The 26,565-nt window shown below is 39.6% G+C and overlaps 3 protein-coding genes across 3 annotated transcripts; all 3 read left to right on the top strand.

Moving 5' to 3' along the window:
• The first annotated feature begins 768 nt into the window (after positions 1-768).
• On the top strand, positions 769-24,913 carry LOC109474505. Its single transcript, XM_019774795.1, has 17 exons — positions 769-1,186; positions 1,611-1,664; positions 1,982-2,104; positions 5,795-6,202; positions 6,616-6,846; positions 7,183-7,293; positions 7,613-7,735; positions 7,944-8,057; positions 8,298-8,363; positions 10,282-10,350; positions 10,767-10,770; positions 11,692-11,831; positions 13,421-13,552; positions 13,970-14,089; positions 21,306-21,707; positions 22,974-23,127; positions 24,723-24,913. Exons 1-17 carry the CDS (start codon positions 1,060-1,062, stop codon positions 24,808-24,810), a joined length of 2,466 nt encoding a protein of 821 aa, XP_019630354.1. The 5' UTR covers positions 769-1,059; the 3' UTR covers positions 24,811-24,913.
• LOC109474504 (putative uncharacterized protein DDB_G0286901) lies at positions 24,887-25,863 on the top strand. Its single transcript, XM_019774794.1, has 3 exons — positions 24,887-24,943; positions 25,089-25,105; positions 25,296-25,863. Exons 1-3 carry the CDS (start codon positions 24,887-24,889, stop codon positions 25,807-25,809), a joined length of 588 nt encoding a protein of 195 aa, XP_019630353.1. The 3' UTR covers positions 25,810-25,863.
• Positions 25,810-26,565, top strand: LOC109474503 (putative uncharacterized protein DDB_G0286901; the record flags this gene model as incomplete). The annotated part of the gene is made up of 2 exons (XM_019774792.1): positions 25,810-26,140; positions 26,177-26,565. Coding segments are annotated over 2 exons (720 nt in total), but the record flags the coding sequence as incomplete, so codon positions are not given.

The following is a 26,565-nucleotide window of genomic DNA, read 5'->3' as shown; positions in this document are numbered from 1 at the left end:
GATTTTGGCATTCTACGACAGTAGTATCGTTTTCCATTATTTTTTTTTGCAATTTACGGTATACATTTGCTCATTTTGAAACTGCTTTGTACGATTTACAGTATGGTTGAAAACTTTTTAACAGACGAAAATTCATGCGCGCGCGGATGTCATCCATATAATCACATCGACATGGCCTTAATATGAGAGAAAAATCATGATAAAAATGAATGTTGGATGAAGAAAATTGAATAAAATATAACAGCAACAACACTTTAACGCCTCTACTTTGCGTGTACATGGATTATTTGCGCACGATACGCCCAGTGCACAAAATACATTTTAAAGATCACGTTTCCTTGTCTGCTTATCCAGTCTTCTGTTCCCGTATGTTCCTCCCTTGTCCCGATTTGAATCCCCATTCCAAAGGTCACCACACGTACGTATACAGACCCGCCCAGAGGGACTACTATGTACCATTATAACAACGTTAACATAAAGACCACCGAGGTCGTTGCACTCAATACGTCCCAGCAGAAGCTAGGAAGAACAACAACACATCGCTTCCTCATACAGTAAGTATTACAGTCAATTTTCACAAGTGTTCTTTCTGAGAGTGAATACAGCATCAAGATTTAAAATGAGCCAGACACATAGAACATGTTCGTGAGCACACATAAGGTTTTTCAGTCTTCTTGTGATTACCAATGTGTAAAACCGGTGGCGACACAAAATTGCTATGACTCACAAAGGACGGATTTTACAACGTGGTTTGTATCGAGACGAAAACTGGACACACCTTTTTCTTACACTACACCCAGTCTGGATTCTAAGAGCATCATTTCAGGTGCACTTCGGTAGTTTGTTCTTAAGTGGTTGAGAAAATATAAGACTTATAATGAATCCAGGTGTCGACACTGTTTAATAGGGTGTCCTTGGAGACATAATTATTGTTGTTAGTGCTCAAATTTTGTCCTGATTGTCTAAAAAGCGATGTTGTCCAACAACCTTCGTCCTTTTTACCTCCCTAATTCGATGAACAGATGGGTCATTGTGTTTAGGCAGTCGCTAGACTAATCCATGCCTACCCAGATTGACGTGTTAAGCTCTGTTAGATTCAGAAGAAAAGAATTTGGAACGAGGAGTGTGTTTTTTGTCTCTGCAGGTGTGAACAAGAGAAGCTTGGAGAAAATCATGGCTAGCAAAGGTAAGACTTTCTGGGTACATGTGGTAAGAAACAGCATTCAAGTAGCAATGTTTAAAGACATCCACTGCGATTTTGGTGCGGCAAAACTTGGCTTTATTGGTCATTCGTTTAGTGTAGTAAGTTGAGTCAAGGACATTTCATTATACAGAATGTCCTTGGTTGAGTCAACCATATCCCATAGCGTACTGATATCTGTGAGGCAAAATGTGATGGTTCTAACCATTTATGGGTGGTGTCAAATAAAGACGCATTAAGTACCTTTTTTGGGGGGGAATGAAGTATGAATCGAGTCCGAAAATGTGCTAAGTAATGTCACTAAATATCAATATCATACAGACTTTTTTGGTGCCCTGAAATTGCATTGAATGCTTTTCAAGCCAGTCATTTTTGTGCTAATACATAACGACGCCTTTTATCTGTTCAGGACAACAAGTAGTTGAAGAAGTCATCCAGAAAACGGATGTAAACGCCCCTAAAGGTATGTCCTAGTGTTTCAAATCATATGTTATAATATATGTGTGAATATGAATCACACATTCTGATCATAAACTTTGTGTGTGTCTCAAAACACGACCGATATATAACGGTTGAACAAAGTTGAAGCTTTCTGTTATCGGCGTTCTTAAAAATATTGAAACAAAAATGTCACGCAGAGTTTGTCAAGTTATTTCCTGATTAAGAAGTAAGGTCGCTATTTAGTGCCAACAGTAAGTAAGACCGTTTTCGTTTTTTTTGGGGGGGGGGAGGGGGTTAAAAAATGCGGTCATATATTATGTCTTATTTCATAACATCCAGGAAAGCGTCAGCAGGTTAGCGAAGACGTGATAGTCCCCACACGGAAAGACGATGTTCCCGCACGGAAAGAAGATTACGTCCCTGGTGCTGCCCCTCCACCTGAAGTCATACAGAAGACACTCGGTAACTTTTTTTCTATTTCGACATTTAAATAGAAAAATACATAGTGATGGCGTGAACTCAAGCGAATGACTTACATTAACGTTTAATATTACCGCTGGACATAAAATGATAATTACAACGTGAGATAAAGTATGAAAAGGGGAACGTCCGATATACAGGAACAGAAAATTAGACTATTATGATGATGTTCTCTGTATTCGGTTTGAATCAGTTTAGTTTCACATAGTATAATTGTGTGATAGTGAGAATTAAAGCCTTGATCTGAGATGTCAATAGAAGTGATCCCCCAATAGCAGATATACTGTGGCACTATAAAATAAATTGCTAATATACTTATATTGTTAAAAATCAAAATATTCAAATTTACAAATTGTACTTGTTTTTTGAAAATCTAATAAAAATAACGTGGAAAAAAATATTCAAATTTACAAGTCTGTACATATTTTTTCCAATCAATATGACAGGATTAATCCGACACTATACCTTAACTTGTGTTTATACATGATTCAGAAAAAAAGTTTTCCATAATGCATTTGTTTCAATTCAATTCAGTTATGCAAATTGTGAATTTTATAACCAGGAAAACGACGAGAAGTTGTTGAAGAGGACGAGATAGTACCAGTCACCAACAAATAGGTAATTTGTTGAAACTTCTTACTAGATTCTATACTTAGTAATTGCTATGATAGCTTTTTTAGCTCTGTCTGTTAAGTCATTTGCTCAACCTTCATGGCCACAAACCTTTTTATTCGCACGCTCGCGTCAGTTTTGGGGTTCAAAGAGGATGCCATCCATGTAATCAAATTAGCATGGCCTTAGTACACCATAATAAGCAGTCCTGACATTACTTGTGCCTACTCTCATTTATACATAACAATGAAAGCTTTAAAAAGTTGTACAAGGAAAGTAGAAATCATATCAAATTCTGACTATTTTCTTTTCCCCTTTTTTTTATTGCGTTCAGGTTCCTGTTCATCCAACTGAAAACCACTAGTGTAAACATGCGGATGCACTATCCAGAATTCACCAGTGTCTTCTGCTTTATCTAAGTCTCAGCAACAAGTATAGAACACGTATGAAAATGTAGAACATGTATGCTTTTCGGGATATAAGAGAGGGGGAAGGTGCGCAAGGAAAATTCTTTTTGAGCATATCATATTTCTTCGATACGATCATGCTTGTGAATCTTTCAGTTTTGCTTAACAATGTTGTTAATTTTTGTGGCATATTTTTATGCAATATTCTCAGTGTAGAATTGAAAAAATAAAACTTGACTCTGAAATAAACGTTATGTTTTATCAAGTACATTAATTATGCGATATCCGGGGATTCTTAAATACTTTACAAGTTCTCTTCAATCATACATCATTCGAACTCACAAATAGAAAAACCGTCAGAAGAAATTATAAAGCCTACTTGTGTCTATCTTATGCCTCATCAGCTCTTCTTCAAAGCATACAGATGGTGATTTGTATGCCAAAGGGACTTGTCCAACAAGTTTTGACAGTGGGAGCTCGATTCCAGATGTTACACCAACAATTTAAATACCTCTGACATGCATGAGAAGATATCGTTGTTTGGCCAGGTGGTCTCTGCTATTGATGTAGATTTACGAGACAGATAACTTACAAAATCTCTTTAAATGTCTTCTTGCACGGAGAAGCATAATTTTCATCCTCTCTACATATTTCTACATCCTTGCTGCAAATTGAGTGTGTTCTTATAGATTGCAGTTTGGCAAGAAATGTTCCCTAAAGCAACCAGTGCCCAGTGCAGTTTTAGGGATTGAGAGCACGATTTTTCATACTCAATATTCTAGTTACTTATCTACAAATTAAGTTGAAATAATACAACGCTATCCCAATGTATGCAGAAATTTTGGAGCAAACATGCGAAAAATTGTGATGGAGAGTGGTTACTGGTAGGATCCTGGGCTGATTTTTGGGGTATCATCCAGAAAATAAAGGACTCATCTTGGGGATTGTTTCTGCGCTGTTTTGAATGAAGTATGAAATACTGACTCAAATGTGCTAATGTGAAGCAGTATGTGTCAATATCACAAAAATTGCCTTATTCAGAATATTTCCAATTTCGCTGCCCTGAAATCGCATTGGATGCCTTTAAAGACGGTTTCTTCAACCTATGCATGTTAACAATTAAAAGCTGCGATACAAATCAGAAGTAATCAGTTCTTATTTGCCTTTTCAAACCACATCTCTTCTTTAATTGACAATTGTAAAGTGAGGAGCCAACCTTGCCCTTTCCACTGATGAGTAGTGTGAAGGCAGCCAAACGCAATAACGCATGAAACCAAGCGAACCTCTGTTAACAATGGGCGACTCTGACTGTGATCCCACACAGATTAACGGATTTAACATTCAATTCAACGGTATGTCTCACTTCAAGCAGGTGACAGAATATTCACTTGGTTGACACAATGGACTTTTTAACTAGTCTAGATGAATAACCAAAATATTGTCTTCGCCGTTGAGTACTGTTAGTGGATTTCTAAATGCTTGAGTGGATACTAGTCAATATATAATTACAATATATACAAAGCCGTCCCACTAGTTTTAAAAGATAGCCTGCCTGTTCTTTTTTTTATCTATCAAATCCAGTGTATACTAAGAGTATAGTAAAAGAACACCGAATAAACAATGAGTTTTGTTTGACATTGTCCGTTTCGGGGACCGTCCATTCAACAACTACCAGAAGGCCACACCAAGAAAAAGCACAGGGACATTTGAGACGCGTAATTAAACAACAATAGAGAAAATGTCTGGAACGACAACTAGATGCCCTCCGGAGCGGAAGAATAATGAGGCCGCCATTTTGATGACCCGCGCCTAATTCGGTGTTCTTTCAATCGTCCCTGAGGGCTGCCTGAGGGCACGTTCAGGGGAGACATAACAAACATGGCGGACGACAACACAGGTACGTCAACATACATTTGACGAAATGTTATCAAGACGTAGCTTATTTCATTCCTAGGCAACTCTAGATAACACAGAAGCATATTTTCTTGCATCCTTTCTCCTTTGAGATGTCGTTGGCATCTTGTACGTTGTAGCATTGCTGGTAGAATCGGGATATATTCCACAGCTGTGTTCTACATATGTCAAACTTCCCCAGTAGGTTCTAACAAACAAGAAACGTAATAGCTTACTCGGTGATTATAGCGTTTTCCTTTTTGTAACGTTACATGATGTCCATTATGTATAACAAACAAGGTGTTATTATAGTCAACAAAGTTAGTTAATTATTGTATCTGTAAAATGACCACGGTATCTTGTATGTTTCTGAGAGCAACGCTTAGACCTCAGACCACTGTTCTGATAGGGATAAGTTGACAGAAGAGATAAATTGATATGTTTAAGGCGTCGACGAATTAAGGAGGTGATATCTGTGTATCACATACTTACAATAGGTGATATCTGTGCCACACATATACAATAGTTGATATCTGTACGTGCCACACATTTACTACTAGTAGGTGATATCTGTGCCACATATTTACAATACAAGAAATAAACGTACTTTAGTAAGGCGGGATATGATCAAGGATAAAACCAGCCAGCTATAATTACATGTAACAAATGAAGTCACTTTTATTATGAATTTACATGTTGCCCCTTGGGCATAAATATTGTATAAAGATTGATTGATTGTTTGATAGGAATGACATTGTAGAAACTAATGCAATGTATTCTATTTTCCCCAATGCAGATAAGGAAACCATAGTCGGTGGCAATGTGAGCCTCATGGTCTCAATCTTCGAGCGAAAACAGGAAGAGGAACGACGAACAACCAATGAAAGTCCACAGACCCAGAAAGTGTCAAGACGCGAAGAAGGAGACCTCGTCTCTTCCTTCAACGCCTCCTTACGAGAGGAGGAGGAGGAGAAACAGCGGCAGATGGAGGAGTTGAGAGAGAGGTTGAAGGAAGAGAGAGGCCTGATGACAGAGGATGCACGGATCGTACAGACCACGTCAGAAGTGCTGCTCACCATGGGACAGAACAAGGAGAAGGAGATGGAAGTCATCAGAGCACAGCTGAAGGAGGAAAGAGTCAACATCTCGGAGGATGGGAAAATAGTGGGTGAGTCTCATGGATTTTCTCCGTTTTGCAATTGTGCATACATTGTCTAGTTATCATCAGGTGATATGATATTATATGTACAAATATACTTCATATATTGCCATTTTGTGACCTGCATCTAGCCTGATTCACTTGCACTTCATTTTTTTTTAGAATAGACTAGTATTTTTGTGTTGATTGCTTTATCATTGTTGCCATTAATTGTACCATGTACAACTGTCGAGCAGTTAAGGTCATTCATTTTTTTCTTATCTGAAGGAATAAGACAAACGCAGGTAAAACCACAGATTTGTTGAACATGAAAAATACACAATTTGCTATCACTAGCTTGCTATAGAAAATAGATAGCATTCTGTCTATATTGATAGGGAATACGTACTAGTGTTGACAGAAATACAATTCTTTTCATACAGAGACAAGTAAGTCTGCTCTCCTGTCTGAAGAAGAAGCCAAGCGAGTACAGTTGGAGCTGGAGAAAGCCGATCTGGTCAGACAGAGGATGCAGCTCTCTGGTGATGCAAGTCTGGTAGAGAAGGCAAAGGGGGCGCTTTTCACAACCGAAGAGCACCATGGGATAGAAAAATGGCGTACAGACGGTAAAATAGTGTCAACGACAACTGAGTCCATCAGGACCTACCAACAAGGTAATTCAATATCGTGAAAAATTTAACTGTTGTCGAACTTAAAGAAAACAGATTCACTGAGATTTTCGACCGAATCTTCCTGCCTTCATCAGCTATCTGACCCAGGACACGTGATCTGACGTCAGCACTGGGTCAAAGTTCGTCGGAAGTCGGTACCGCCCCACGTGTCTACAGTAGTAGGGTTTCTTTCAGTTGGAGATCAGTTGAATTTTTACCAAATCAGATGAACTTTCATGCTAGTATTTCAATATCATATATCAACGTCTTAAAATAACCCTGTAGTTTGATAAATCTTATTACTCATCAATATCATACATATTACATTTTTCTTTACAGGTGACGAAAAAGTAGAGATCATAGAAGCAGCTACCACCTACACAACAGACGAAGTAGAAGGAACGGTTACTAATATTGTATCACAAGCGGAAATGGCAACACCAATTTCCGGTAGGTCTCAGTTATTACATACAATTGTGAAAATGACATGTTTATGATTCAATCAATCTCGTGGGGTCGTGTGGCGTTAAACGACAGAGTGCTTTGCTCAGAACCAGGAGGTCCCGGTTGCTGCCTTGCCACTGATCTTGTGTCGTTGGGAAAAGCACTTAACACGACTAAATCACTTTGCTCTGGTGAAAATGAGAATGTCTATTGTCTTCTGAGTTGGTGGTGGAATAAACATAAGCTGAGAATCTTGATGTGCCGTCACCATGTCTTTTCCTTAAATGTTGGAATAGAAAAAAACTTGCTGTTGCCTTTTACATAGAGCTACAGACCACAGAAGGGGAATCCGGAGTTATCACTGAGACAAGCCTTGAAGAAATCAAGAGTGGAGGCAGTGACACAACTACGGTGATTCATCCGCCACAAGAAATCGAGAAAACAATAGGTAACCTTGCTTTAACATAACATCTTCAAGAAGCAGCAGCAGCAGCAGCAGCAGTAGTTGTAGTAGCAGTTACTGTAGTAGTTGTAGTGTAGTAGTAGTAGTATAGTATAGTAGTAGTAGTAGAAGTACATGTATTAGTAGTATCTGTTGGATTGTCTTAGCATTTCATATAACTTAAATGTTGTTGTTCTATCTATGTCTTGTCCAGGAGAGTCACAAGTTCTGATTGATGACATCATTGCACTGACAAGAGCGAAAAGAGAAGAGAGAATGTCCAAAAGGCAAACCACGTCAGTTCGTACAATCACATCAACAACGTCAGGTATACATGCTATATCTCTGTCAATTTGTATACATGCTACAATTCATATACAATTCATATACATGCTATTTCTCCACCAATTTTAGACGAAGAAGCTTAACATATATAGCGAAATAAAAAACATAGTAGAAAAATGTTGATGAGTTGCTCTTAACATCATGACTACATGTTCAATGCTCGAATTCATGAGTTTTTAATTTTGAACCTGTTATACTTACTAGTTAATGTTGTATTTTCCAGGGGAACAGGTTCAGGAGATGACAAAAACAGAAACAGTTGTGATGGAAAACGGAGAGACAGATAAAGGTAATGTTTCTGTCAGACCAATTATCTTGTCAACTTGCTTTGAAAGATTAGCACAAGATCAGTATGACATTATTAAGTATATCTCAACTATTTGCACTGTGTATGTTTTTCCCACAGTCTTCTACATCAAGTGATTATTAGAATAATATCTTTTAATTTCAGTCTATGCTTTCATATTTGGCACATTTGATATTTTTGCCCATTCCTTCCTCCTATAAACAGTTTTCACTCAACATGACTCATTTTCACATCAAATTAAGTATCACTAACACGCCTTGAACATCCTACACCTGTCAATCCATAGACCATAGACAATTTAGTCTTCGATTCAGTCATCTTTTTGTGGTATCATGAATGGTTCCAATATGATTTTTGAGTGCTGTTTATCTGTTAATTATGCTGAGCCTGTTATAAAAGTATCCATTGCAATTTCAGGGCGGCAAAATAGAAAATATTTTGGATGAGAAAGTCTGCTTGATATTGACATTTACTATACTGCAATTTCTTATCACATTTTCGCCATTATTTCATACATGAAGCCTTTTAAATAACCCCAAAACAAAAGTGCAAACTACTTGAGGGGACTCTTTATTTGGGTACCACCGATAAATAGCTAGATCTAGCCTACGATACAATACAAGCAACCGTTTTCCGTCAGCTATGGGATACGATTGATTCAACTTACTACATGGAAAGAATGACAAGAAAGCTGACTTTATATGAATAAAGTTATGCCGCCCTGAAACTGCATTAGATGCCTTTAAACCTATACCATTGCAATATTCTAACACAACCTGACAACATGGACAATGGATCCATGGGCGAGAAACCAAACATGCTTGTAATGCTGCAGAGCTGAACGGCGGAGAGGGACAGTCGTTTGAAGACGTCGTGAGGCGGATGGAATCAGTCCTGGAAACCGTCAAACAAAGCGTCGAAACACTGGAGAAAACCACACGCTGGTCACAGAATGGGAGGAAGGCTTGAAAGATATATCGTAAAACCAAGATACACTAAAACCAATTCATTCAATAGACACAGTGAGATCATTGGTCACAGTGCCAACTGGATAGTTGATAAGGATAATCAGTTTACATGTATATCAGTCTTATTAGTGAAACATTATGTTCACAGCACCTTTGTTCATGCCATACATTTAATTTCCTATTTTGCAATTAGTTAAAATGAACATCACATAATAAAGTAGCATTAATTTATAACAACCAAAGACGAGATCGACTAAATAGAATATGTATTATGTATGTATCTTCGAATTCACCAGTGTACGTACGTACGAGTATAATGAATACTAAGATAGATAAGACTATGTAACTATTACAGCTTTCTTCATCATTAAATAACAAAGTCTTATGATGTACGAGTATCTACTAGTATCCATGCACTGTTTTTTTTCGTATATAGAAAGATTGTGTAATGTATGCGAGATGGCTATCAAACTTAACAATAGATACTTCTCGGTCGACCTATTACTGGGTTAAATGTAAAATATTCAGTGCTACATTCAGGTTTTATTGATGATCTCTGATCAATGGAATTCTTTCTCCAAAGAAAAGGTAATCAGGAAAGACAATGGTCAACATCCATGTTCCACATGTGGTGTAGGTTAACATCTAACAATGCACCCTAACACCACTGTTTATATGTTTCACAGCACCAGCTTTAAATATGTAACATAACACATGGGATATGTAGATATTAACATAAATCATAAATCATCATAAACTCATAACAAGTTCTTAACAAACACATTACATGTGTCATGTCATAACTTTTCACATCATCTTTTCTTTACAGTCATAACTTTCGGTGGAAAGCATGCAGCTAGCTATTTGGGGATCTCTTATCTCTTCTGTGCCAATTTATCTAGTTTTCATACATTTTGTAATTGTCCTTTCAGCATGCGATGAAGGGATGACGAGTTTTCATACCACTGCTAGCGAGACAAGGGTAGAGACAACAGATGAAGGTATGTGTCTACATAAGCAGTATTATCTATCACAAGATGAATTTTGCCGGGTACATTGCATATGCATTGACAGCAACGAAGGAAACAACACTGCCAATTATTGAAAAATGACGGTATTTACTAACGAATCATACAACTGGCCTAGTTGTGGTATCGTGACGACTCTTCTTTAAGTCCTGTCACACATTCACGACCTTGGCCCGAATTTGTTCCCGAACACTAGACGACCAGATTCGGCTGACGATCGGGGGCAGTCTCACACGATTCAGGCCACGACTAACTTTACATACGAATATAAACGAATTTTAGTAAAATTTGAGCAGCAATCACTTGAATAGTCCTTACTTGAAAAGTTCAATTTAGTGTAGATTTAAGTTCTTGATTTAAAATTCCAGTTTTCTGATTGTGTATTATAGTCACGTACGCGAGTTTCGGCCAAAGACTGTTGCCCATTGTTCTCATACAGACCACTTGTGCTCTTATGTTTGACCAGCTGCTATGGTTACTAGAGTCGATCTTTAAAACAGTTGAACTAAGCTGACTTGGCAGTGTGTGTTTCAGTAGACGTTTCTTGAATAATAAGTTTTAGACCGGAAGGGAGTGGAAATAGGTGGGGTGTTTGTGGCATGGAAGCGGCTACGAGCCAAATATTTTTGTTGGGGAAGTGGGGAGGGGGGGTACACTAATATTACACACCTGAAAAATTAAATGGGCGAGATCACCAGTACCCTTAAATACGTGCATATTTTCATATCTATACGCTCTTAAGAAATATGAACATCAGGCCAGCGCCAATGTTTTTGACAGGCGATAGTTTTTTACTCATGGCACTTAGCACGGGTGCATGTACGAGACAATGGCGGGTGTCCCGCGACATACATACAGCCTACGGTGAGCCTGCTGGAACTATAGACGCGTGTCGTCGGGCATACCGAGAATATTACTGGTTCTAGTCTTATTACCGGGCCCTATGTAAAATATAGGAGTGGATGTTCTATGGAGGAAGATATATTTATGTTCTATAGAGGAAAAGTTTTTATACAATTAACCTATGGAAAGTGTTTGAAAACATTCCCCGTCTTTCTCTATTCAAAGCTGTTAAAATCATACAACATTTTATGCTAAAACTTACTTAGTATTGGCAAATAAGACATACATCAAGATTCTTGTATTTTTCTGCATTTTGTCCAAATGATGACTTTTAGTTATTTATTTTGACAAGTTTATACCAAGTCTGAAACAAAAACGCAATTTCTGACACAGTAAGGGACGTTAAAATTAAGTTCAGGAAATATCAATCTGAGACAAGTGGCCGTGAAACTGGAAGTTTACCTGAACCAGCCCATGTAACGTCCCGCCGAGTCAGTCTACCTCCCATTTGGTCCCAACAAAAGGCACAAAAATGGCCTCCAGGCGGGTTAGGTACGGAGGTCGGCAGATTACTGCAAACCAGCGCCAGGTTCTGGGCACGGGTTGGAAAGGTCAGTAGTGCTGAATTCTAAACTAAGATCAGACATTGTTGTTAGTTTTTCTTTTGCCCTTGGCTAAATGTTACCGTTTTGAAACAATGCGAATGGATATTGTTTTGTTGAGAGATTGTCAGAGTGCACAGGAAATGTTTGGCTTTTGTCCGAGTTTAGACACCCATTGCCTTATCGTTTGGTACTCAGTTTTACAACGGAAGTGTGCTATAGATCTAAGCCTAAATGCTCTAGACAAGACGGCTACTGCCTATCCATGAAGAACTAGCACGGAAAATCACTCATATTACATGGTGGCATTATCTGTGTTAAACTTAGTATATAAAAAGAACAGACCTAAAGGGGCATGCGGCTGGTTGATAATTTTACTAAAACTGTGATTTGATATGTGGCGAGCAGAAAATATCTCTCCAACGTTCAGGAAACTTCTCCTTTCCTTGTTGTCATACAGCGCCAATAATCTTACAAAATTTCCAGTCACCCTTTCCTCGATTACCTGACAAAAATGTCCTAATCGCCCCCCCCCCCCCTACAAGATGCACAGGCACGTACTTCACTTCCTGATTAAACCGTTTACCTGTAGTCATACTGTTGTCACATAGAGGTCGAAGTTCATCTGTGTGTCAACAATCGTATGTTGTAGGTTATCAGTAATTTACAGGGTCGGTGATTTTAACGACTGTTACGTTGTTAAATGTTCTAGGGGAGCACTTCGACTAGTTTTAACAGTGATTCAATGTATTTCTCTGTTACACCGGGCTTGTAATAACTGTGGTCTAGTGGTCCATGGGTTTCAAAAACGTCCTTCTAGCAGCGACGAGCCTTTTGTGTGGCTTGATTTATCGTGTATTTAGCTCACGTAGGCTTTGTTTGGTGTCGAGCATGGGTGGTGATTTCACGGGGAGGGCCCAGACAACACGGGACGTGTATAGAAATCACAATGGCATAGAACAGTGCAGTGGCAGCAACTGGCATGTTTGTACCAAAACCTCTGTCACACATTCAGGACCTTCACCTGAATTTGTTCCCGAACAGCAGCCGACCACGTTCGCGCTCTAGCCAGATTTAGGTCACGCCTATATATCGTTCTATACGTACTAACGAAACAAACTTGAGTTAAATTTGAGTCAAATTTGATCCCCCAACACTGCTAACTTTCTCTCGGATGGCTGGCTAGTGTTCTTCTGACTTACAGTCGAACATCAGCCAATCCTGTACGAACCTCCAACCGTGTACGAACCTTGCTCTATCTACTCCTAGCCATGGTTGCGGACAGTTCGGCTAGTATTCGGGAGGCCAAATATGCGAATGTGTGACAGGGGCTAAACTGGTAATAAAGAACGAGATATCTTCACGAGAGTCTAGGTAATTTACCGATTGATGATAATGCAAAATCTCAACGAAAAATAATTGCAAGGTGACATGATTTTGCAGCGAGGTGCCACGCCATCTAACGATAGAAGTCACAACTGCAGACTGAGTTCGTCATTTGAAGCTTGAGGGCAATGTAGGGCAACAGGTCGCCTGAGCGTAACGATCCCTCGGCAACATTGTTTATAGTTTTAAAGCTACCCTTTATGATGTTACAGGTGCAAAAACTACGGTGACCACAGTCACAACAGTACGCACGAGTAATACTAGGACTCAGTCTGGAGAATCTGCTAGTGAGTCAGCAGCGACGAACAGAATGTCACAGGAAGAGATACAGCAACATATTCCAGGTAACATGATAAGGCAATACCTTTTTGATGAATTGATTCTCACATTTGCCAGCTTCATTTTTTTCTGATTTGAAAACCCCTGGGTAAAATGACGGAAATGACTGAATAAGTAAAAAGTACTGAATCAACTCCAAAATGCCAAAATTCTCATATTTTGGACCCATCAGTTGGCAATTGGGTTTAGTCCTTGTCTTCCTAGTAGTTTCCTTGTTACAATTTGTCCGTATAACCATGCAGTGATTTGATAAAAAGTGAATCATCGAGTCTCTTGAAATCTGCTGTGTTTGATTTGAGAAATGTGAATATATTGTTATGTTAAACATCCATGACGAAGTTAAATTCATCTTAATTTAAGTTTAAGATGACTGTTCAATGTATATTTGCTACAAATTATGAACCAACTATATTATGGTACAGAGCCATTGCCAGAGGTACCCGGTATTGACTTCAAACAGTTTGATGACGTGTGTGATCTGGCGGATGACATGCTGAGAGAAGAAGACAACCCACCGGTACCGGTACAAGAGACAACATCTTGTAAGTCTGAAAACTAATCTGCAAATTTGATCTACTGGTTTTAAACGCATCCAATGCAATTTCAGGACATGAAATAATAAATTTCACTGTACCATTTGCTAGCACATTTTCTTCATCATTTCATTCTTTCAGTGTTTGAAATAGTCCAAAAACAAGCCATGTGAGGAGTCTCTTTATTTTTTGGGTACCGCCCATAAGTACCAGTCTACGATACGAAATAAGCAACCGTTTCACAGATATCAGTATTCTATGGGATACGATTGATTCAACTTACTACACAAAAAGAATTGACCTTTGTCACCCTGAAATCGCATTAGATGCCTTTAAGTTAAACAGGCATTTGTATTGTCGAAGTGCATGGGAATAACAAACATTATCTCTCAAAACGGTTGACATGTTGAGTTGAATGACATCATATTGAGCACGCCCTGTTTCTATATCCCATTATTGTAGCTTCCATACACATATACAAGTGTGAGCTGTGCAGCTAGTATTATCGTATTTCTAGCCAAGTTTATACAGATTCTTTTGACTCAACAAAAGTACAGGGATTTTCATATGGATTTTCATACTTCAACTAAGATCAAACACAACTAAAATACAGTAATGTTTAGTTTTGTTCTTTCATAGTTGTAGTAGACCATACGAAAGTCCCTGTAATTCTGAGGCAATACAAAATGCATTGAATTTCCTCGAATTGATACACGCCATTCCCTTGTACAGGGATACTGGAATATATCTGCGTTGTACTTTAGAAGAAAATGGAAGACTATGTTTAGAGGTTTGTAAATTGAAGTACATGATTGTACTCCTGAATCCTAAAATGTAACATTGGGGTGATGATTCAGGTCTATGTGGTGTCAGCCTCTTTCGTGCCATCTTCTATCAAATAATCCCGCTGGTATCTTTTCCGTCTTTAGAGGATATACGAGAATAAAAAGCTTCTATGTCGGCATTTTAAGTCGACCAAAAATTATCAAAGGTTATCTTCAAAGTTCATCTGTGTTGGATGAAGTCATTATGAAGCAAGTTTGAACTTTTCGAACTTTGCGTCGTGATTGTCAAAAGGTTGTTCATATATGAGTAAAAGGCCATGATCCTCGTTTATGGGTGTGTCATAGGTTAAGGATTGGTGTTTACGTTATTCGTTCACTGTGTCAAAACTATGATCTCTTTTGGCCTTTTTGTTTTGATGTTTGAAAGGCAGACCTATAGCCTGAGGCGACACTTGACAGAAGATATATTATCGTGGGAGCGCCACTCTTCCATGGGAGGATCTCAGCTTAGATATCTCAGCTACTAGATAAAAACAAACAGAAAAGACAGACTGGGCCTCCTGCCTTTAAATCTTGGGTTTTCTTCAGAATTTTCTTTTGTTGAAAATTGAAGCATTGGTTCTAAGGAGTCTTTGAAGAACAGGTTTCTGTCGCTATCAGGTGTGGCGTGGTTTATTGAGTAATCCTTTGAAGGCATCCAATACAGTTTCAGGGTGGCAAAACTGGATTTCAAAGTCGGTTTTCTGGTCTTTTAGTGTAGTAAGTTGAATCTATCAATGCAGTGGGCATATTGATATGTGTGAGGCAAAAATGTGATGTCGCTGCCGGAAACAGTTGCTTGTTTTGTATCGTGTGTTGGTTCTAGATATTTATGGGCGGTGCCAAAAAATAAATAAAGAGACGCCTCGTGTAGCTTGTTTTGGGGCTATTTCAAACACTGTAAGCTCAAAATGATGACGAAAATGTGCCTAGAAATGACAGTAGTAAATGTCAATATCAGACAGATTTCCTCATCCAGAATATTTTCCATTTTGCCGCCCAAAATTGCATTGGATGCCTTTAAAGTTCAAATAGATTGGTGTCTACCAACGGTGGTGAATTGAAATGATATTGCCAGTGATATGTTTGGTAACTTTCTTTTATTTTTCCACACGTTTTTTTTTACAGATCGGAGAAGGAGAGCTGTGGGCCCGCCACTGGGAGGACTCCAGGCTTACTTTACGAGCAAAGATGGCGGAACAGTAACTCGCGTCACTAGGCGTCATGTCTTCATGACCCGGACATGACTTCTTTATCAACGTTCTAATGTGCCACCCGCACTGACAGTTAACATCAATACTTAAAAGTGCTCAATGAAGTTTTTAGTGATTGAAAACCAGATTTTTCATCAGTCAATATTCTATTCACTTATCTACAATATTCTAGTCACTTATCTACATACTACGTTCGAGCAACACTATCCTATATGTATATGCATGTATGTCGACATTCTTGGATAGCACCCTGGGTTGATTGGGGGGGGGGTATAGGAAAATAAAGCACTCATCTTTAAGGGCTATATATCTACACTGTATGAAAGGCCCAAAATATGAACTATTGATGCAAATTGCTAATGTGGGGCGGTATGTACCAATATCATACAAACTACTAGTACCTCTATTTAGAACATTCCAGTTTACCACCCTGCTGAAATTGTATAGAAGTGTTAAGATTGGTGTTGTACAATAACCGAAGTTATTTTGGGAGTATTTATCGATGCCCATGAGATGTGGACTCTATTTATATCTTCTTTAGTTTTTCTGACATCCGTGTTATTTCTACAAAGGTTTATCTTAAATGTATCTTACTTATTGTTACTTCGCCAATAGATAATCAAGGGAAAGCATAGCACCTGGTACCTATATATTCTTGGAGTCAAATATAGCAACAGAATAAAATAGGAGATTTCTCGTCCAGAAGACGTATAAAGAGCATTGACGTATGTAGTTCTATTAAACTACACATGCTTAATTATCTATAGTGGTATTTTTCTTTACTAAATAAAGTGTTGGATTTTTTGTACTGTCTATCAACTGTCATCCTGATCTTCATTTTACTTACTGTAAATCCTTGATTAGTAGGTTCTGCAGAGTTGTTGACGTCATAATCTTATCAGGATAATCTCTTAATCACAATGTATCTTGATCATTCAAAAGGCTAACTGTGTGTTCTTTAGCATGTCCGGATTTATAGTCAAGCTTAGACATCCCAATTATGTTTGAATCTGACAGTGTCCTTAAGCCTATGAGCCCTTTCGTGTTCGTTAAAGGTACTCTCCAAGGACGGGTTTGGGCTTATGTTTGGCGTGTTTTAGGCTTTTAGGGGGTATTTCTGGTAATGGATTTTCTTTACCCTTGGGCTGGTGTAAAAAAAATCAAAAAGTCAAAAAAGAAAAGCCCTATAAAAACGCATAAAACACACCAAGAGGCAAATTGTACCAGAGCTTAAGCACTATTAGAGGGAGCACAACAAAAAAGGCACCACGTTTAGAGAAAAAAATAAAACAAGGACAACCAAAGCAACAACAACAACAAACAGAAGACCTGTTGTAGCTCTGTTTTAAACCAGGGAAACGCCTGTCTGTTCATTACATCGCCAGTCACCTGTAAACCTGATCCCAGACTCGCTCAATCTCAATTAGGCCGACATCGTTCTCACGAAGGCGACAATTACTCGGTCCATCCAACCTTAATTGATTGTGAGATGACACTGATGTCTCCTTTGACATGACACACGTCTGGTGATGCCCAACAGAACTAGAACCACCCGTGGTTTGAAGGGCAGACAACAAACTAAGACGTTTTAACTCAGAGATAACATCAGAAGGGCGGTTGGAGCTCTGATTCACCTATTTTACGCCCTGCTCATAAGCTCTGTCCTCAGCGACCCTTCTTAGAAAGTAGTGATTCAACTTCGTAAAAGAACAGGTAGTTACACTGTAGGCCAAAGCAAAACAATTCATGTGTTGTGTTCAATACTGTTGTATTTGTAGTGTCGTGGTCTGTAAATTTGTACCTTCGCAAAGAAGGTTATGTTTTTGAGGCGTCTCTCTCTCTCTCTGTTTCTCTCTCTCTCTCTCTCTCTGTGTTTGTGTGTGTGTGTATGTGTGTTTGTGTTTGTGTGTTTCTGTAAACACGATAAGTTGAAATGGATTGTCTAGGTTTTAAATAGGTGGGAAGGTCTTGATGACACCTCAAAATGATTAGATTTTGGTTCCCCTGGCGACTTGTTTTCTAATTAAAACGTTTGCATTGGTTCATATGGTACTATTAGCACTTATTCATATTTATATGTCTCCAAAGAAAAGGTGGGGTGTCATTGTAAACTTGTGAAAGTAAACACCTATATATATATCACGCATCGTTGAATACCAGGGGTGAACCCGTAGTAATGTTAGCCTTTGACCTGTAACATTGGCACAACTGCTCACAGACAGAATTGTACGTATCTATCTTTTTGTCACTACGTTTATCAAAATCATGTTTCTTCATTAATTGAAAAAATTATAATTTTTGGGGTCATAGCACACGAAAGGCATGGTCTAACAGGAAACCTAGTTGGAATTTCAAGGTTAGTTTGAAAGGGTAAAATTATATGAAAATTTAGAGATTAGTGAATAGTCAACGTTATCCGAGGTATACTTTAGGTTTTCATCCTAGATCGTCACGGAAATGCATACGTGGCCACCAGGCGTCTAAAAACACGATACACGCGGTGGATAATAATGTACCCTGGGCGTGGACGACTTAGGCGTGTTTTTGACGTGTCACTTGAACATTGTGTATACTACTGCGGTCACCTCTGTCATAGCTACAGTTACCTCCCAGACTACGTGCGTTATAACAAGTGTTCCTGGAGCGCAATTCTGACAGATTACTCTGATACTGCGTCTGTCAAGAGAAGAGAGAGAGATTTTGACTCTGTAACCAAAAGTGTTCCTGATTTAGTTTTTCAACGACGGATATTTGACGTGAAGATACAACAACGTGTGACAATGACCGGATCTACACTTCCTCCACTGATCGTCCTACTGTTTGCTATCCCAGGCTTCGGTGAGTGGCTTTTGTTCCTCTTGTTTTGTACTCTCATGTGATAACTTCGTCTACAGGACAGATGATATGATAATTTTGTTGATGAAATATATCTCGTTTAAAAATCTCACGTAAGGAGGGGTCTTAGTTGGCACCGTTCCTGTGGCACGCCCTGTTCCAAATTACCTGTACTAGTGAAGGTTTCTAGAGGTTAAAGAACGGGAAATCCTATGTTCTGAAGACTTCTTTTGCCTAGCTTTAAACATTTAAGGGTTTAAACCTAACATGGTTTAGAGTTTGGCCCTAAATTTACACCAGTATACTTATCCATGCGAAAAAAAAAAGGCTAGGCACAACTATACGATATGTGTGGTGAAACTTTGGGCTTACATTCCTCAGTGTGCATGTAATTAATTAGAAAATTAATATATCATATTCCCATCCCCGTTTTAAAGTTGGTTATGAAATCTACAACTGATATATTTTACACTGCTAAATTCACAGCTGGGAGGGATGTGGGAGCCGCCATGTTGCGATTAAAAATCAGGCATGTAAAATTGACCAATTAAAAGGGAGGGAACTTTTTACTGACAAATGCGTGCTTAAAAGAGTAAACGCCGCAGTGATAAATTGGTCGCACCACCAAAACGCTGTCAACTGTAATTTATCGACCTCGCCTTTAATATGTCCGCATAACGTATAGATACAGACACCTACGTACACAAAACTGACGTATGATTAGATGTATATAATGTATAAATTGCTTCTACTCTAAGCATGCAAAGGTACAAAAATTACACCCTGTTTAAACCTTTGAAGAATGACTTTATACTTGTGCCATGACCGGAAAAGTTAACGGTTGAAGAAACAAATTGGCACTGAATTCTCACGCGGTAATTTTGAGAACGTCTACAGATAATATATGTAGCTACGTGAACTTTTAAAGTGATACTCGACTAATACCTGTTTAAATTTAACGGTCACCCACTATTACTGTCAATTAAATAATATCTGCTAGCGCAGGCATCGAAATATCAAGGGCATAAATTCCAATTGACACTGTTATTAAGTTTTGTGACACTAGTATAGTTGAGAATGTTGTCGATGGTTATGTGCACATTGGTATTTTATCTTTTGAGGGATATGGTAATTTATAAATAGAGACAACGTAATGAGTCTCATACTCGTTTTAAATATGGCCGATTTGACAGGTTGCCCCCAGGTCATGAAGTAGACTAGTTCATTTTTCTGCGGGGGTGAAACTACTTGTTAGGCTTTCCTGTAAATATGATGATTACAGAGAACATGTATAATATAGAATATGTATAATATAGAATATCAAAATTTGTAAGTAAAGGGGAATTGATAGATATATGGAAGAATTATTGACAGTATATTTCAACATAAGAAATAAGCATTGAAGATATAAACAACTATTTCGAGTATGCTTTTTCTTATATAATCTTACAAAAGGGTGGTGTGACTTAACTATGTGGAACAGTTGTTCTTCTACCCTAGACAATGTTTTTCATTGTAAGACAATGTTGATTTGATTACATGGATGACATCCTCTGGGAACCACAAAACTGATGCGAGCGTGCGAATAAAAAGTTTGGCCCCTAAAAAAGTATACACAGAGTATGGTATGGCGAAAAATAGACTCTTCCTTTTCAAATTCGTCACGTTTTATTCTTTTTCTAAAGAAATATATCGTCATATATTTGCTCATTTTGCAGACGCTTTGTACGATCTACAGTGTGTTCAAAAGTTTTGTGGAAACAGACGAAAATTCAGACGATAAACGGACACAGGAGTCCACTGCAAATGTGATCCCCCTTCCCCCTTCTCATAGATAGCCCCCCCCCCCCGATGGAACAAAGAATGCCGTGTTCTTCTGTCTGATAAATAGCATGCGCCATATATCAGACAACGCGCCATAGCCAGAGGCTCAATGATCTTATCAATCCCTGCAGATAACAACCACTTGCTGCTCAGCATAGTTAGGAAAGCCTCTGACTTAGTGAATAATGTCAAGGGCACACCACACATGTTAACATAGAGCCCAGCTTAAGCATACTGCAACGTCAACAGTGTTTAACAAACCGTGCTCACACCTACAAGCTAACAGTACAAATTTATATTTCTATGAAATTCGACAAAATTTCGATTATGAAACATATCTGCTCTTACCTTTTTACCATTATTAAGAAGCGAGAAGAAATCGAATTCACTTATAATTGTAGTTTCTTGACAACGTTTATTATGTAACGATATCTGTATATATATTTATCTTCTTTCATTCTTTAATATCAGGACCAACCACCACATCAGTAGCCCAGACGACAGAGGCCCCTGTCCTGTGTTCCGCGGCGGTGCATTATTGCGAGGACCCCGCCTACCATGCCACCAGGATCCCCGGTGTCTGCATCAGGAAGCTGAACTGTAACGGATGCGCAGCACAGTACCGCGTGGCTAGAGCCACGTGTGAAGCCGAGGGGGCTTCACTTTTGACTCAGCTCACCGAAGAGAAATTTGAATTACTCGCGGAGGAAGACTATTACAACCTACAGGGGTCGTGGATAGGACTTGATGATATAGCTGTTGAGGGAACGTATGTGTGGAATGATGGTTCACCTTTGGGTTCATTTCGACCATTCCATCCGACTGTACCGAACGATGAGGAGACTGACTGTGTCATTGTCGGGAGGAACGTCGGTTCAGTATGGGCGCCGTACGACTGCAACAACAAAGTGCGGTACATCTGCCAAAAACGTAAGTTTTTTTTAATACTTTTCTCGTACCTGTTAAAGCAGGGTACGATTAGAACTGGCATGCCCCGTTTCCCATTCCCAGGATGCATAGCGCTTGGGGAGTAAAAATTCCCAGGTTGCATAGCGAAAGGGGTCGATATACAACATACTGTTTACATTACATAGCTTAAAATCTCAAATATAAGTACAGGTCGAATTCGGCACCAAACATTCTTGTGTTTTTAGTAAACGAATGTAAAGGAACACATGCTTCCGCCCTCCTGGCGCTATGCAGCCTGGGAATTTTTTTACCCCTGGCGCTATACATCTTGGGAAATGAAAATGGTCAGAATACAACACAAACTAGTAGGAAGACAAAAAAAAACACATAGACGTCTAATAAGGATACTAGTAATGATCCACGGATTCGCTATGGTGATAAGTAAGATTATGAACACATGACGACTTAAATGTGTCATCATAAATCCATGCAATCTAATATTTCGGAAACACACTGTGCTTTGGTACTGTACGTTGTACGCCGAAGAGATATAAATGAACTTCATAAAATTCATGAAATGTATGTTAAAGTCGTATAACGTTTTGTTGTTGCCGTGTGGTGATTAAATCAGATGTAAAAGGTTACTACTACAGTTTTTAGGACCGGTGCAACAGCCTTGGGGGTAGAGTGTTTACGTTGAATTACATTCGGAAGGTTGCTGACCAGGTAGGTCACACTAAGGACATGTTGATTTAATTATATGGATGCTATCCGGCGCGCAGGAATTTTCAGCCGTTTCAAAAAAAAAAAGACCATACTGTAAATCGTACAAAGCATCTTCAAAATGAACAAAGATATGCCGTATTGCAAAGAAATGAGAAAACGACATTAATGCCGTAGAATGTCAAAATCAATTTCAAAGTACAAGAGAAGAAAATGTGAAGAAATGAAAATGAAGAGTCTATACTACTTGCCATCCACACTTAACTCTTTGTTCAACCTTCATGACCACGTAGATTTCATAATGAATGCAACTTTCTGCCAGCCTTTTCTTATTCGCACGCTCGTATCAGTTTGAAGATTACCAGAGGATTCCCGATCCATTAAACCAAATCAACATGGCCTTAAGTCAATACACACTAGACATTCACTGGAGTCCCCTGGTGCAATGGTCTGTGTGGACAAAGGGCTATAGAAACAGAGATCGGCACTGCCCCTATACACCAAAATGTATACAATGACCTTGACTTTCTCAAACCAAGTGCAAACATTAACATTTATTTACAGCTTCGACATGTCCTAATGTCACGACCTCCCTAACAACTATTGCAAATTCGACGACTGAAAGGACAACGCCCGACACATCGACATTACAACCGACACCGCCGGCCAAGACAACAGACGCATCAACGACTAAGGTGACATCAGCAAAAACAAGTAAGTTGATTATGGTTAAACATATGCATGTGCATTATTGTATTCATTGGTTGATTTCTCAGAATCAAAGCCCCTGTCACACATTCAGAACATTCCCCCGAACACCAGCAGACCAAGGTTGCCTGAAGTTCGGGAGCAGTCTCAACACATCTAGGCCACGCCTACCTTTCAAGATGAATCGAATTGCATGCAATTGAGTTCAATTTGAGTCAAATTTCAATGCCATTCATACTGCGACCTACCTCCGTACACCACAAGCCAACCATGGTCGAACCTCCCTTCAACACCTTAATAGTGTTTAAAACATTCGGCCGTTGCATGCCGAACCAGGCAGAACACCAGGTTGGAGAGTTCGGCTAGTGTTCTGTAGGCTATATTCGGGTATGTGATAGGGGCTTGATTAAAGAGTGGCCCCTAGCCATCAGCTTGTCTTTAAACAAGCTTAGTACACAATAGCGGCACCATGGCGGCACCCCTTCCATTGACAGAGAAGAGTTCTCTGAAAATTCAGTAGCATCACTTGCTGGCACAAAATGGCAGATAGTAAAGTAGCCACGCGAGATAGTAAAGTAAAATAAGATGAAGAAACGACCCTTTTAAAATCATTTGGACATAATTTTTTTTACTACTGTCGACCAAACTACTACAGAAAGCTACTATTTTTACTTCTCCCATTCTCCCAAAAATTGTTGTTGACAAACAGGAATGCTAGCTTCCGTGATAGGCCCCAAACTTTGATGAGTCTTTGGGCTTCAGAGGCTGAGGCTTCATGTTTACTGTTGAACCTTGGGCTTCAAGTTCTAACAGAAAACAACACGGAACGCCAGCCAATCAGAGCGCCCGACAGGGACTTGCCGCCATATTTGCCTCGCGCACCAAAACCAACATGGCTGCCGCACCGTCCCGGTTGTTTGTTTGTTTGTTTGTTTGTTTGTTTGTTTGTTTTTATTTATTTAACCAGGGGGATACATATCGCCCGTGGGGCGTGGGTTGAAATTAGGGGAGGTGTGACAGGAAAGCTTAGTAAGTAAGGTGACAAGCAAAACGGTTGAAAATGAAAACCTTAGTTGACGGAAAACACTAAAAAGGTCCCAAGAGAACATGTGTACAGAGAAATGTTTGGGTGCATAATCATTACGTGAAGCCGCGTTCAAGAGGCACGGAAATTTGCACGAATCAGTCGTAAGTTACTACATCCATTTTTTCCTTATTGTAGCTCAGGATTAGGGCTAGAGCTAGTGTTAGGGTTAGGGTATATCCACACCGGAGTGTCAATAAGGAACAAAAAAATTATATCCACACCGGGTGTGTCAATAAGGACCAAAAACATTTCATATCCAAACCGGGTGAGTCAATAAGGAACAAAAAAAGTATATCCACACCGGGTGAGTCAATAAGGAACAAAAAACATTATATCCACACTGGGTGTGTCAATAAGGAAAACAATTTTTATATCCCCACTGGGTGTGTCAATGGCCACGTACCTTCTCATTACACTAAAATAGTAAAGTTTACGAAAAACTGTCATGATTACAGATACTATTGTCACTATTGTGTTAATGGTAGTTCCTACCACTAGTGTGAAACCTTTCTTTCTAGTTGTGTCGCGACAACAACTTCACCCTCTACAGTCCAGGCGACAGCTGTTGTTGAGACATCTGTTACAAGTGAATATGACAAACGATGAAACAACAGTTCCTCCTACAACCGCGATAACAACAGCTCCTCCTACAACCGTTAGCACAACAGCTCCTCCAACAACCATGGTAACAACAGGTCCTCCTACAACCGTTAGCACAACAGCTCCTCCTACAACCATGGTAACAACAGCTCCTCCAACAACCATAGTAACAACAGCTCCTCCCACAACCATGGTAACAACAGCTCCTCCAACAACCATGGTAACAACAGCTCCTCCAACAACCATAGTAACAACAGGTCCTCCTACAACCGTTAGCACAACAGCTCCTCCTACAACCATGGTAACAACAGCTCCTCCAACAACCATGATAACAACAGCTCCTCCAACAACCATGGTAACAACAGCTCCTCCAACAACCATGGTAACAACAGCTCCTCCTACAACCTTTAGCACAACAGCTCCTCCAACAGCCATGGTAACAACAGCTCCTCCAACAACCATGGTAACAACAGCTCCTCCTAAAACCTTAGTAACAACAGCTCCTCCAACAACCATGGTAACAACAGCTCCTCCTACAACCATAGTAACAACAGCTCCTCCCACAACAATCGAAACAACGGCTCCTCCAACAACCGTAATAACAACGGCTCCTCCAACAACAATCGAAACAACAGCTCCTTCAACAACCATAATAACAACGGCTCCTCCAACAACAATCGAAACAACGGCTCCTCCAACAACCGTAATAACAACAGCTCCTCCCACAACAATCGAAACAACGGCTCCTCCAACAACAGTCATAACAACAGCTCCTCCCACAACAATCGAAACAACGGCTCCTCCAACAACCGTAATAACAACGGCTCCTCCAACAACAATCGAAACAACAGCTCCTCCAACAACCGTAATAACAACAGCTCCTCCAACAACAATCGAAACAACAGCTCCTCCAACAACCGTAATAACAACGGCTCCTCCAACAACAATCGAAACAACAGCTCCTCCAACAACCATAGTAACAACAGCTCCTCCCACAACGGTTAAAACAACAGCTCCTCCAACAACCGTCATAACAACGGCTCCTCCAACAACCGTCATAACAACGGCTCCTCCAACAACCACAATAACAACGGCTCCTCCAACAACCGTTCAAACAACAGCTCCTCCTACAACCCTAATAACAACAGCCCCTCCCACAACAATCGAAACAACAGCTCCTCCAACAACCGTTCAAACAACGGCTCCTCCCTCAACCATGATAACAACAGTCCCCCCAACAACGGCAAAAACAACAGCTCCTCTCACAACCGTAATAACAACAACTCCTCCCACAACAGTCGAAACAACAGCTCCTCCAACAACAGTCATAACGACAGCTCCTCTTACAACAGCCATAACAACGGCTCCTAAAACAACCACAATAACAACGGCTCCTCCAACAACCACAATAACAACGGCTCCTCCAACAACCGCAATAACAACGGCTCCTCCAACAACCGCAATAACAACGGCTCCTCCCACGACCACAATAACAACGGCTCCTCCAACAACCGTTCAAACAACAGCTCCTCCTACAACCCTAATAACAACAGCCCCTCCCACAACAATCGAAACAACAGCTCCTCCAACAACCGTTCAAACAACGGCTCCTCCCTCAACCATGATAACAACAGTCCCCCCAACAACGGCAAAAACAACAGCTCCTCTCACAACCGTAATAACAACGACTCCTCCAACAACATTCGAAACAACAGCTCTCCCAACAACGGCAATAACAACAGCTCCTCCAACAACGGTTAA

The sequence above is a fragment of the Branchiostoma belcheri genome, unplaced genomic scaffold (assembly GCF_001625305.1).
Source record: "Branchiostoma belcheri isolate BF01 breed outbred unplaced genomic scaffold, Haploidv18h27 scaffold31, whole genome shotgun sequence".
NCBI lineage: Eukaryota > Metazoa > Chordata > Leptocardii > Amphioxiformes > Branchiostomatidae > Branchiostoma > Branchiostoma belcheri.
Note: the sequence above shows the minus strand (reverse complement) of the source record. Positions and strands in the feature narration are given on the sequence as shown.